This window comes from Oreochromis aureus, linkage group 7 (assembly GCF_013358895.1).
Source record: "Oreochromis aureus strain Israel breed Guangdong linkage group 7, ZZ_aureus, whole genome shotgun sequence".
Classification (NCBI taxonomy): Eukaryota; Metazoa; Chordata; class Actinopteri; order Cichliformes; family Cichlidae; genus Oreochromis; species Oreochromis aureus.
In genome coordinates this window covers 59,368,084-59,382,941 of record NC_052948.1, presented here as the reverse complement: position 1 = coordinate 59,382,941, position 14,858 = coordinate 59,368,084, and the positions used below count along the sequence as shown (strand labels likewise).

Sequence of the window (14,858 nt, the reverse complement as noted above, 5' to 3'; positions counted from 1 at the left end):
TAATCTACTCTTGGCCCTATATGATATTAAGAGCACATCTCTTTAAGATATGTGCTCTTAATATCTGCAAGCCTGATTTTTTCCTGTTAAATGAATGATTCAAATTAAAAAAGGAATAGATTTATTGCGGTTGTTAAAATTGTATACCCCCCCACCCCCACTTAACATTTTTTTGGTTTCTACAGGTTTCATTTCATCTGACTCTTGATTTCTTCTCACTTTTCTTGATTTTTATCTAGAATCTGTTGTGAATTGCTTCAATGCACTTCTGTAAACAGTTTACATGCACAGTGATCTATATGTCAAGGACTTCTATTGTGAAAGAAATGGGAAGAAGCCTTGTTTGCCCTTGTGCAGAACAAATTCTGGTACCGAGCAGACATTGTGCCAATCTGGCTTTGAACACAGAAGCCCCTCCCACATACTGTTTAACCCTTTTGGTTTGTGAGGGACAACCACAAGAACACAAGAAAGCTGGTTTAAGTCTCATCCACAAGGGCATGACAAGTTAATATGGCTTCCTTTATAATAATAAAACAAAAAAAACAACAACAAAAAAGACGAATGAAATACGTATTATTTTGGTATGAGTCATGCAAACAGGTTCTCCATACACCCAGTCACTGACCTCAGTCCTGAACTGCATCCAAAAGAGCCACAGTTTAAATCAAAAGTCTTGAAAAACGTTTTACATTGTCTCTTTAAGTGACAACAGCAGCTAAGAAAAAAAAAAACACCAACATCACAAACAGCTCATGTGAAACGTGTGAAAATGTGTGTTGACATAACTGCCACGCAGATCCTCCATCACCCATAAGCCACTAGACATTAAAAATGACAAGTTAAAGGAAAAACCCATACGCTTGGCCTCTACAGTGAGGGGCTCCAGTAGTAGTAAAAAAATAAATAAATAATAATAAAAAAAAAAAAAAAGGGGGGGGGGGCCTGGCATATTTTGGGTCAATCTGACTCCTTTGTAGTCATAGCACAATCACCCACACTTTGTCAGCCACACATATGTGCAGATCTCACAGCTGACAGACAAAGGGGTCCAAAAGTCATTACTTTTGTAGTTACAGCTTATCAGTCACTAACCCTAGAAGTCCCACAGAGGATAAGCATTTTATTAGTGCAGTTGTGTAAACTTTCTACGCAGAGATGCAACCAACAGGCAGGGACACACGTGAGAGTGGGCAAGCCATGTAAATATGAACTGTGTCTGCAAGAGATTTATGCAAACTCCCTCCTCACACACGCACAGAAACACAGAAACCCGCAGGACCTGGCTGGGTGTGGATTCATTTTACAGGGACAGAAGGGGGCAAGTTTCCCCCCAGTCTGCAGCCCCCCTCTCCCGGGACAAGACAAACCAGTTTCCTTCTCTCACTTTCTTTCAGAAACACGCACACAGGCACGGGTCTTGAATCATTCATTAACACGCCTGACCCCTCCACACCCACCCGAGCTCACCAAAACCCCACAGGTCTCCCATGTCACCTGTTAGCCCCTGCCTCCTCCACATAGGAATTACACAAGCATTGCTTTTCCCTCACCAACCCCTTACTCCCTTCCTCAGTGATCAATACTAGTTCCTTTTTCCTCGTTACCTAAAAAGGAAAACGCCCAATACAGTCAAATGAGAGCGGATTATACACCTGTTGCGCCAAGAGCCCGGGACTAGTTTCCTTCCCCTAATTCTGAGTCTGGAATCAAATGAAGTCTATAAACACTTCTAAACCTCCTTACAGTACAAAATGTGACACTGCTGACAGCTTTTTAACAAGGTGTGAGGAATATTGATCTCACCTGTCAGGGCAGGTGGGAATACCTACTCCAGGATTTAAAGACGCCAAATGACAAACATGCTAGAAACTTCTTAAAGTTGAAAACGGAAATCTGGGATTGATTTTACATTTTTATGCCTCTAAAGTCCACTGAGCTAAGTTAACAAGAAAAATATTAAACTTCAATAAACTTTAACCTTTCAACAGGTGAGTGGTTCAAAAATAAGATACCACTTTAACACAGCTTTAAGAAGATCGACAGAAGATGCGGGCAGAAGGTTTTACTTCTTTTCCTCCTAAGTTGCTTACTCTGAGGTCAGCGGTATCATCCTAGCTAGTTAGGGAGGAAGGGAGGTACCTGTGCCTCGGTGCCGCTGTCTCTGTCCAGTTCCCCGATGTAGTACTGCTCCATCCACCGCCGGGCGTTTTCCGAGTGCCGATGTGGGGGTCCCTCCATCGCCTGGCTCACGTCCTTGCCGGAGCGGCTGCGTATTAGTGCCTCCCCACCCGGGTGCATCCGCAAGAAGGCTGTCACGTCGTAAACTCTGGTCCCCATCAGCACCCAGCAGGAGTCCTTGGTGCAGTGGCGGGCTACCTCCCTCTCCGTGAAGAAGCGAGGGGACGTGGACGGAGACATCCTGTTAGTGGAGATGTAAAAGGTCCACCTGAACTGAAAACTGAGACCAAGTCCTCCTCAGTGGACAGTCGACCTGACTAATGAACTGACTTTCGTAATGATACCCGGAGGCTCTTAAACTCCTAGTGTTCGCAAGACGCGGACGAGAGAGGCGGGGTTTGTGAGGCGTTCAGAAAAATCGTAGTTAGTAGCTCTTAAACTGAATTACAATCACATCCGCATATACGCGCATCAAAAACGTCTGAATAATGTGCTACAGTGATTACTTATTCTTTTTATGATTGCAGATTTTTAATATTTTATTTGAATATCTTATAACAGTAACCAGAAAACCCGTTATATTTACACAATAGCAAAAGCAAACCCTCCCCGAATGCAGCATAACTCTCCTAAGCACCTGTTGCTGTTAAACCGATACAAGCGGCATAAACGCTTAAGAAGTCTGCTCCGTCGACCCAACCTGCTGCTAAAGACTATTATAAATTACTTTACAATATAATAAATTAACATCTCTCATGTTGATTATTCCAAATTAAACCGTTAATGGACGTCAGTCAGATGACATCACATTCATAAAGAAGAGTCACGTTACTGGTCATCACTTCCTGATCAATAAAAATCTGGCAATTGCTGCGCAGTTTTTCAACGTTAAATAAATATTTCCTTCCTTTTATAATAGACCACGTATCGTATTCACCCCTGAAATGTTCATGCTAACATCATGAGGCGTTGAATGTATCCTGTTGAAGGGGTAGCCTATAGTTTTTAAAGCGTCTCTGAAATTTCATCTAAGGTTGCTGTTGCATTCACGTTGTTTTGGAAAAACTGCTTTTCCAAGTGTAAGCCGGTACTAAGGAGTGCTACGAAATCGTAATTATAACTTCTTCTTCTTCTTCTCCTTTTAATAAACAAACCCATTTTTAAAAATAAAACACTCGTTTGTAGTTTGTGTTTACCGAGAGAAGAACATATCGTTGTTATAATGATTATTATTATGCATTTACTTTGCAGCTATTTAAAAGCCCATTTAATGTAAATATTAAAACAAAGACGAAACCTTGGTTTATAAGGCATATTCAAACTTGTTTAACTTATTTACGTTTGGATGCCAAATGAAAACCCAGATGTGGTTGTGAATTTTTACGCTTTAATTCGACCGAGATGCGGTAATTACGTATGAGCGTGAAGGCGGCGTAAGACCCAGTCTTTGTCCAAGAGCGCCGACCTGCGTGTTTCGTTAAATATTAGTTAAAACGGTGCCACAACCTCGGTGGAAAAAGTGATCGAAATATGAAGTGCAATTATACTATTCTGTGACCTCATAGTGGCGTCATATGATAAGTATCTCATAACACAGGCACTGCCCTGGTAATGAATGTTTTAAAATCTGGGGCCGTTATTCTGCATTGAATGCTTTATCATTTAATACTTTAGGTCTATTTTCCTAATAAGAAACTTTGTGGATGCAGGCCTTTTATATATGATGGAGTACTTGCACTACTTCTATTCGAGTTAGACACCACCTAGTTAAAAGCATCTCCAAAACACAAAGGCGGCAATGAAAGAAAAATTGCCTGCATAGCTGTTGGCGTCAGTCTGCAACAACAGTGACGTTCGACCAGGAGCACATGTACATGCAAGCGGACAAAACAATAACATTCATATTTAATCTTTCAATCGAATAAAATAAGTCGCTGTATATAGGAGACATTATACACTGAAGTCTGCTATATAATATGGCCAGCTATAAGAACATAAAAAAGCAGATCCGAGCATTATCATACAAGGGAATACAACCCTTCATATTTGTCGACCTGTTAGAGGGGTGCAATACCAGCAGGGGGCAGGAAAACATCAAATTGTACGACGAACCCCACAGATGAACATTTCCAATCAGTCATTTCACACGTGATTAAAATGCACATTTTGTTTTCCATTTTCATCTACACTTATCTGCAAAGATCGTGCGCCAGTGTAAAGGGAGCATACAAAAGCATACGCTGCAATCATTGCAGTGTGACGCAATTCGATGCTCGACTCAACTATCGAATGTACAAATATATTGTGTAATTTGTATAAAACATCTGTATATCCCATATAGATATTGGTCCTCCAATGCAAAGTTAGGAAACATAAAAAAACATACATAGATATGCCGTGATCATTAATACTGTAATTTAAAGCTCTCCTTAACAGGTGGTGAACTGTCAGCTACGTTTTGAACACAGGTAACATTACAGAAGAAAGCGGAAAACATCGCGGGGGGCGGGGGGATGTACTCGTGTATGGATACTCATGTGAGTATCCATACTATTTCATACTATTTTATACGTACTATTTAATACTAGTGTATTTTTCCAGCTGCTCTGAAAAGTGTAATAACTAAAAACATAATAACATCTTATGTTTGCGGCTTAAATCACCCATAAATACTGTTAGTACTCATAGTTTTACTGCACTGGTTGCAAAGTCGCCATCAGATATGAGAAGAAAAGGGTAGTTTCCCAGGAGCATGCTGTTCACTTTAAGGGTCATAGTTCCTCAAACTATGATCAGTTCCTTTGATTATTTAGTGGTCAAGTCAAGTCAGCTTTGCTGGGAAACGACAAATACAAATCACGGATAAGATAATGACCAAATCCACGTGAAAAGTCTGTAATAAGGATTTGCACCTTTTCACAATGGGGAAGTTTGCGTAAGTCCTAGTAAATAATTTTCGTGTATGTATACGTTACACATGCTAATTTTTAAAATTATTATTTTGCTAGCGAGCAAATTCGCAGGATAAATTGTTGAAATACGTTCAGTGTGATGCAATACTGCAGCGCTAGTATAGCAGTTAGTTATGGCACATGTACAATGCTACACGTACACGGTAATTTTGGATCACCGAAAACAGAGATTTTGAATACATTTAAGATAAAAACAAAAACAAAAAAAACCCCACACATTTCTGTATTCAGAAAAGGAAAGGTGAGATTTTTTTCTTTCTTTACCAAAGGTGTGCATTTTTTCCTCCTTTTTTTTTGAAGTGTGTGAGTGTTTTAACCACATCTTCTGTTGAAGGGGTGCCTTTGCATCCTGCACACCTGGAGATAAGGACCTCACCTCACTCACTCACCAGAGGGAGGAAATCGTTCATTTGACGCCTGATCATTCCAGGTCCAATCCTCTCCAATGCCATGACATTTTTTCCCCTTTATTTTCTACCTGTTGGAGCTATTTATTTTTATTATTTTGAAATTTTGTTGTTGGCTTACTTATATTTTGGGGTTATTTACAAGTTTTATTTGTGGGTTAATACTTGCTCTCTCTTTTTTTTTTTGGCTGTTTATCTTGATAAGTCAGCCAGGAAGAAGTGTAAGGCCATTTTTTATAAGTAAAGGGACTGGTATAGGACCAGTATGCACTGGGGTGGGTCTATGTTTTTTTTTTACCAGAACAGCAGAAGCAGCAGGAAACAATAAAAATTGATCTTTTGTTTATTGCTTGCCAAACTGGATAAATAAATCATAAAATGCAACTTTCAAGTTTTGGACATTGGACTTCTTTTTCCTGCCTACAAAGTACAGCAGCAGTGGCTTGTTGATTTTAAATTTTTTAAATAAGATAAGATAAGCCTTTATTAGGCCCACAAGTAATTTTTTGGTCACGCCAGAAAGTACAAGTTAAGAACAGTAAATATTAAGAAAAAAAAAACAATAGAGTAGCATAAGATAAGATAGAATAACATACTATGCAAAATAGAATAAAATATTATATACAATAGAATAAGTACAATACATACAATCTTACATACAATCTGACAGCAAATGAAATAAGCAGAAATTCAGATGTAATTTTTTTGGTGGTATTTTATTGATTAGTTAATAATTTGTTTGGTATTATTAGCTGAACAAAAAAAATACCAAATACAACTTTCACCTCAAGTTTCTTTATACTGCAAAGGTAAAGACCCTGCAGTATTAGAGAAAAAACCCAGCAAAAATCCCTTTTGAGCAAGCACGAGGCAACGGTGGGAAGGAAAAACTCCCTTCTAATAGGAAGAAACCTTCAGCAGAACCAGGCACAAAAAGGGACAGCCATCTGCTGCGACTGGCTGGGGGAGAAGTTCTTTTTAAAATTGTATTTTAGCCAGTTATTTTTGGGGTGATATTTAAAACTTACTGGCCAATTTGAGGTGATCAGTTGTTTCTGTCCAATTGAATTTAAACAAGTGAAGCCCTAAATTTCATCTTCAAAAAATGAAGAGAAAGTCATGGCTGCAGTTACTTAAGGGTGACTGTTAGGTAAGAAACGGGAAAATATGGCATTGCGTATTGTGGAGAAAAACCGTTTGATTATAGATGGTTTCTTTTTTGGTAAAAGATACTTTTTGAAATAAAAACTAAGCACCCCCTCAAAGAGTGCTTGACCCTCCGTTGTTAGAGTTGATAGTAAAGCTGGAGTCAAGCGCACATCTTTACGGAGAGCTCTGTACATTTTCTTTTCCAGGTTTATAATCTTTTCTGGGGTTATATTTAAGTTTTTTCCCTCAACTTCAGCCCAGAATCTCACAAACAACAACCTTTTTAGTGACTGGTAGAATTCTTTGTCACATTTCATCTCCATTTTGCCGAGGAGCCGCTTAATAAGGCTCCCGGCCAGAACGTCTACAGCTGTTTTGAGTCTTTCAACCTCAGCTTTTAACATCTGCTGAGACACGCTGTCATCTGCAGAAGAATCTTTTGTGGGATTTGTCAACTCTTTGACCTCTGAATCACCTGTAATTTTAGGGTTGCAAGCTGCAGAGGATATCTTTGAGGGTTCAAGTTTTTGAGGTAATTTCTCATTCAGCTGAGGTAATACAGCTTCTCCAATGTCATCACATGTGTTTTCTTTGCAGATAGTCTTTTGAATCTTATTTGTTTTCTTTTCACAACTTCTTTTCCCGCAATCATCAGAAGAAATATTTTCCACAGATGTTGCCTCTGATTCAGAGGTTGTTAATCCTGTGACTACATAATCTTCTTTCTTTCTAAGTTTGCAGATAATTGTCAATGGTCCACTTAAATAGCTTAAAAACGCAATTGTTTGGAGGAGCAGAGTGTCCATCCTGCTCTTTACAGGCTCTGCGGTCTCCTTGCCTGCAGACATAGCTGAATTCACACGAGCTGTAACCTCTTTGGCAATGAGCTGGTTGAATTTCTCAGCGATTTTGCATTGTACGTTCTCTGAAGAGCACAGGACTTCAGCAAAAGATTGAGGAACACTGTGGCCCATAGTGGACATTACCTGCTTTTGAGACACTGATCTTTTGTTTTTAAGCATTTCGAAAATACACTTTGTTAAAAGCCTTATTACTTCCTGGAGCAGTTCTTTCAAAATACATTTAGTGGATTTATCAGGGGATCCTGCCCATAAATCTTCCCACTGGCTGTAAGTAATTAGTTCAAAGGAGCTCTCAATGGCAGACTGAACACAGTACATTGTAAAGTCATAGATTGTCAGCATCTTTGTGCTTAAGTTTGTGCTAAGCTTCAAGTGAAATTGCGTTTTAAGTTTTCAGAAAATGTCCAACACTCATCCTAACAGGGAGTTTAGTCTCTACTTAAGTGTTTGCAGGAATGAGGTAATATTAAAGATCAAAGCGTTAGCACTTGACGTCACTCACATTAAAGCAATCAGCCCCGCCCACATTCGATCAAATAACCGCCATTGCGTCAGGCAGCGTCGACTTTTCGCGTCGCTACGTCCACACGTGCCCGGGTATTTTTGAAAACGCAGATTTTTCTATGCGTTTGCACCTTTCGTCCACACGTAAACGGTGTTTTCAGTCACTGAAAACGGAGATTTCTAAAAACGCCTGCCAGGGTGGATATTTTCGAAAACTCCGTTTTTGCATTTACGTGTGGACGAGGAAAACGGAGAAAACGCAGCGTCAAAGGTGTGCGCCTTTTTTTGACGTCACACTGTGCGCCACGTTATTGTTTCGGTGAAATGAATTTCGACAATACTGTTACTGTTAATTGTACTCTCTGCAGTGTTTAAATGCTTACATATACACACACAGTTACTGTCCCTCCACACATACGACTCGGTTCTGCTTCTATGCCCCATCTTTGTTTACTATTTCCTACCGAGGCTTCTAGACTTCTGATTGGCCAACATTTCTACACGGTTAGGAATATATCGCCACCTGTTGTTTTGGCATGTTCCTAGCAGCGTTTTCCTTCATTTCTGCGTTTACGTATGGACGGGATTATTTTTTAAAACGAAAACGGAAAATCTCCGTTTTCAAAAATACCCGTGTACGTGTGGACGTAGCCTTATATTGAGGCGTTTAGTTTGGTGGTTATACTGGAGGATTGGAGTGTGGAGTTTAATAAAACCGCTGAAAATAATGCGGTTTGTCTACAGGAGGACAGAAATTCGTACGGGTGCTTGAAATCCTTGAAAACGCTTGGATTTTAATATTGTCTTTTAAAGGTTTGAAAACTGCTTGGGAGTGTATTTCATTCACTACAGATAACTATCTGAATAGTTTTCTTATCAGATAGAGATATCAAGTAGTAGTAATAAATAGTAGTGGTAAATAATTTTCGAGTATGTATACGTTAAACGTTAATTTTTTTTAATTATTATTTTGCTAGCGAACAAATTCGCAGGATAAATCGTTGAAATGCGTCCAGTGTGATGCAATACTGCAGCGCTAGTATAGCAGTTATATGGCACATGTAAAATGCTACACGTACACGGTAATTTTGGATCACTGAAAACAGAGATTTTGAATACATTTAAGATTTAAATTAAGATTTAACAAAAAAAACAAATTTCTGTATTCAGAAAAGGAAAGGTGAGATTTTTTTTTTCTTTCTTTCTATGTAAAAGATGTGCGTTTTTTCCTCCTTTTTTTAGTGTTTAACCACATCTTCTGTTGCAGGGGTGCCTTTGCATCCTGCACACCTGGAGATAAGGAACTCACCTCACTCACTCACCTCATTATGTTCACCATATGAACACAACATGAAAAGGATGTACATTTTTACATACAATCTGACAGCAACACAGCCCAGAAGATCACTGGCTGCTCTCTGCCCAGCCTGGAGGTCATTGTAAACTCCCGGTACCTCAGCAGAGCTGGCAATATCATCAAGGACCATTCTCACCCCAGCAATCAACTGTTTGAACTATTACCGTCAGGCCAACGATACAGGTCACATAAAACCAGGACAAACAGATTCAGGGATAGCTTCTTTCCCAGAGCTATCACCGTTGTAAATAAGCACAAAAACGATTGAACCTGCTTAGCCATACCATACTGTCACTGTCATTATATTATGCTGCTATTCATACTGTCATACTGTCATTATATTAATGCTGCTATCCTGTAAATATCATGCTTACTTTTGTGAGTACTTACGTTTGTTTTATTGTACCTTTTATATTTTACATTTATATTTATTATTGCATTTTGCACTCCAATTTCGTTGTACCCTGTACAATGACAATAAAGGCTATTCTATTCTATTCAAATGAAATAGGCAGAAATTCAGATGTAATTTTTTGGTGGTACTTTATTGATTAATTAAATTTTTTTTTTGGTATTATTTGTTGATTAAAAAAATACCTGGAATAAGTCCATGCTCCTGAGAGTGTGCTGGGATGCATTGCAGACACTGATACAAAACTAGTGGAAAAAAGAAAGCTGAGGAAAATCTGTCAGTGGTCTCCACCTGTATAATCCTTCCTATTTTGAGGGTTATTGCCCCTCTTCCATACCTGATGTTAATTTCATTAACACCAAAGATTAACAACCCCCTCTGCTAATTAACCGAGCAGATCAATATCCCAGTTTTAACTGGCTTGATGCTGTACGCTGGTTAAAAAGTATTCTTATCTTAGTAGTAAACAACTCCAGCACAGCATCTGGTGGCGGTGATACTTCTTCCTGCTTTTTACAGTATTTCAATGAGCTGAGACAATAAGTGTAAGAGACAGTTTTCTGTTTCTCTGTAAACTAGAAACCGCATCAGAGCAGCAGTGCCTGTCTAATCATCTATTGTCACTTCCTGTCAGTGATGAGGATCCTACTGATTGACGATATGTAATGCACCAGTGCAGCCCATTGTTAAGCCACGTCACTTGCTCGCACTGACGAAGTCTTTTGTCATTCAGCAGTTGTCTGTCTCCATCACTATATTTTTCCCAGTTTTATAATTTCTTCTTTCTGTCACTCTTCCCCAACCCCTCCTCTCTCTCTCTCTCGCTCTAAAACATGTTTTTATCCCATCTTTCTCTGAACAACAGCTGCTTCTAAATATATCCTGCAAAACAAAAGAGTCCTCAATAATAGACCACATGTCAGTGTCTATGTAACATGAAACAACAGGTGTGTGTGTGTGCTTTGAGAGTGACCTCACTGTGATGTGAAGTGATGCGATGTGGGTGGAGTTAGTCTGTGGTTTCTGAAATATGATTGGCTCGTTGTGTGGCCGGGCCATGCCACCATGTATAAAAAGGAAACCACTCACACACACTCATGCTTATTTCTTTATTGCAGACTGCATTAACCGTTCTCCATGGCTGCTGTCGTTCCTGTGAGTATCTACGTGTGTCTGTGTGTGTCCATGCAGGTGTCTTAATCATTAGAAATAGGTCAGTTCTGTTATTTCTGTATCCTTCATTGTGTCAATGAACTGTGGTGCTGCAGAATCAGTGAAAGTGGCTGAATTAGTGCATGGGAATTTTGTTTCATCCTCCATGTTATTCAAATGTAATAGCATTTTAAATATTGTAGGACAATAGAAAAGGTATTGATTTCTTTGTGCATGATCAGTGTGTGTGTGTGTGTGTGTGTGTGTGTGTGTGTGTGTGTGTGTGTGTGTGTGTGCCTGCATTAATAAAGAACTGTTGGTAGGCCAGTGCAAGCGATCAGGTATCAGTCCTGTAAATGAATCTGCAGAGCTGAATTCTCCTTGTGAGATCAATCCTCCTTTGTGTGTGGGTTTCTGATATAGAGGGCGATCAAGTCAGTGACAAGAAGACAGCCACTCCTGTGCTAATTAAAAGTGTGTGTGTGTGAGGGTGTGTAACATTTGAAGTGTGAATGTCAGAGGCAAGATTGCGTGGTCCTATTGTGTTCTGCTGCCTGAGCTACAGTATCTATTATGCTCCAATGGATTAACAGGCTGGGAAGCCAACAATAGGGAGATGCAATTAAATACTTATCTGTATTTCCCATGATGCATCACCGGTTGAATGATTTGTTAGATAACAGGGTGTGCAAAAATAGGGCAGAACAAAGATAACAAATACAGTTCCAAAGAAGTTGGGACTCTGTGTAGAATGTAAATAAAAAGCAGGTACAATAGTTCATGAATGTAATAATCTCACACAATATATCACGTTTTAACTTACATATTTTACTATTTCATGACAAATGTTACCTTAATTTGAATTTGATGTTGAGCATCACATCTCAAAAGTGTTGGGATGGGTAAAACAACAGGCAGTGACACGATTGGGTATAAAAAGAGCACCTTCGAGAGGCACAGTTTCTCACGAGTAAAGATGGGCAGAGATTCACTAAAGAAAATTGTGGTTATTACCCTCATGCATGGAAGAAAATTGGAAATTTTCTGAATAAGAAGTCATGTTTTATTTTACTTTTTAATGGTTCATTTTTTTTTAAGTTTAAACATTTAATATAATTTCTATTTTTAGTAAAAATACAAGGTTATTTGAAAATCTCTGGATTCTGTTTTTAGTTAAATTTTACCCAGCAACCCAACATCTTCGGAAGTGGTGTAGAGGGCATTAATCAGACATACAGCCTACAGTTGCTTTTTTGTATGCAGGAGGAGGGGGAGCAGACACCCCAAGGACTCTCATGTTTATGCATATTTTATTGCACTTAAAAAAAAAAAAAATTCCAACGCTATTCCACTTCAACTAGATCATTTCCTCCATGCATGTGTGTATAATCTATAAAGATGAACTATGCTTCGAAAAATCCAGATTTCAGCTTGAACACAGCTGCTATAATGCATACACTCAGTGATTTTGTAGGAAAATACTTTGTGCATATGCTAAAAATAACAAACTCTGCATCCTTGAATCCCAGTTTGCGTCCTGCTATGCCAGCGTTCAGCCCCTGCAGCTATTCGGAAGGGGACCCAGAGGGGGCAACTATTTGTCGCTTCTCACAAATCGGGGTCCCCGCTGCGCCCCGCGTCCCCGCCTGGCATGCCACGCTCCCAAGATGACCCTGCGGCAGATCTGTCGCATGCTGAAGGTGATGAAGCAGATCAGGAACAGAGAAGCTGCGGCCGCTGCGTCTCCCACCAGGTGACGTACATCTTTAGTTTGTGATCAATAACGGGGCTGTGATTAACAGAAAAATAGTTAAAAATTCAAATGAATGTAACTGTAGCTTTAAATACTATATATATTATATATATAGTATATACTATATATATATTGTTTGCAGTTTTAGTTCCTCTCCTTCATAATAGATGTCTACAAAAAAAATACTTTCACACTTTTCTTGTTGCAGGAGATATTTTTAATTGCAGTATCATAAATGATCACTTAGAAAGTGGCTAGCCTAATCGTTGGCGCCACTTTTTGCTCTCTTGTAATGAAGAGGTTGATACTAGTTTGTAAGTCAGCTGATGGTAGGACTAGAGAAGGACTGTATTCTTTGATTGGTGTTTTCTTTTCTGTTTTTGATAGCACAGCTGATCCAATGTGGTGTGTGGATTATATATAAAATAACTAGTCCCTGAAGCCTGCGTCCTTTCTAATAGCCTGCATGGGGCGTGTGCGCTGCTTGCAAAAAAAAAGACAAATTATGCTAAATCTATGAGATAAATATCCTCAGATAATTATTAATAAAGTAAACATTTTGGGTATTTTGCAGTAAACTCAATTGCTATTTTACGGTTTGTTTGTTTGTTTGTTTTAATAAATATTATATTATTTATTTTGTAAGTTATTGTCCATGTAGAGTAAAGTAATAGTAAAGCCGGGTGAGTCTATACGGGTGTGCGTAGCGTCCTGAAGTTCCAAAAAGCCTTTAAAGCAGCAGTCTACAAAACCTTTAGTGTTACCATAGTGTGTATCGCATTCTTTATCTTATTTTGGGATAATAGTTTGCCAACAGCTGTTGGTTAGCACTAAAAACAAAGTGAAGCTTTTGGCCTAGTGGTCATTACATTTTATCCACTGTGTAGCACACGTTTAAAAAATAATAATAATAATAATAATGATAATGTCACCTGGAGTTTCTGAGTATCATCTTTTGTGATTAAGGTTCATTAATTATAAGACATGAAACAGAACAGAAATGTTTCAAAGGATACAAACACAAAAAGACTTTTTAAAACAAACTGAGTACTTACTAATGCTGCTACCTCTAAAAACTGTCAGCCAAGTTTACTAAAGGGCAATATTACTGACTATGTTTAAATAATATAAGACAAACCATGTTCAAGTCACCTTTAAATAAACAAAAAAACAAAAAAGTTTTAAAAGCATTTATTTGTTGTGTGGTTTTACTTATGGTTAAATACATAATAAAAGTGAAAAACAAATGTAGGTGTTAAAGCTTTCTGTGTGGTGATAATGTAGCTACAAATATTAACTAACGAGTGCTCAGTAATTCATTAATAAATGGATTCTGGGCTGGATCCATCCATTTTGCTTGGGTTAGGTTGAGCCAGTTAATAGCTCACATAAGGCTGCTGCATGTAATTTATTATTAAAGCTTCACATTGCAGCGCCTAAAGACCAACCTTGACTATCAGTATCTGTACGATGGAAGCAAAGTTCAGAAAGTACTGTTTCTTTAGCGATAATGAAAAGCGTGCAGATTCGTGTGTCCACCCATTAGGATGATTACTACATTATTGATACATGAGGGTAATAACCACAGTGTCTGTGCTGGTCTTGGCTGCCCCAGACTGGACAGTGATCACATCAGTGATTCTACCCGCAGAGGCCACAGGAGCCGGCTGTTAATTATTAAATGCTCCCGTGTCACCACCAGAACAAACAATCACACTTCCTCTTCTCATTTCTCTGTGTCTGGTTTCTCTCTCTGTGTCCACAGGAAGCAGGGCTCTGCAGCTCCGGCTCCAGCGTCTCCGGGCGCCAAGTCAGAGAAGAAATGTGTCCCCAGCTGTCTCAGGCGCAAGCGCGGCATAAAACGTGTGAGCTGACCCGTGACACCCAGATGACTTCAGACAAACTTATTACCCAGAAGAAACCTATTTACTATCACATTCACGGTGACGTGGGAGATCATCAACTTCAGTCCTCCTCCAATGAAAAGGCTTTAATGAATTAACTGATGATGCTGGAGGGGCGGACACTTGACTTGCAGCCCACTAGGAGAGGATGAAATGGTCTTATTCCCAAACTCCTCCTGGTTTAGAAAGCGGAGTTCCTCTCAA

The 14,858-nt window shown here is 39.1% G+C and overlaps 1 protein-coding gene across 1 annotated transcript in view; it reads right to left on the bottom strand.

Moving 5' to 3' along the window:
- fa2h (fatty acid 2-hydroxylase) overlaps positions 1–2,547 on the bottom strand; it is a 32,228-nt gene extending 29,681 nt beyond the window's left edge. The window contains exon 1 of the mRNA XM_031734208.2: positions 2,143–2,547. Within this exon, the coding sequence (XP_031590068.1) occupies positions 2,143–2,421 (279 nt within the window). The 5' untranslated portion in view covers positions 2,422–2,547. The remainder of the gene's footprint in view (positions 1–2,142) is intronic.
- Positions 2,548–14,858: the final 12,311 nt, after the last annotated feature.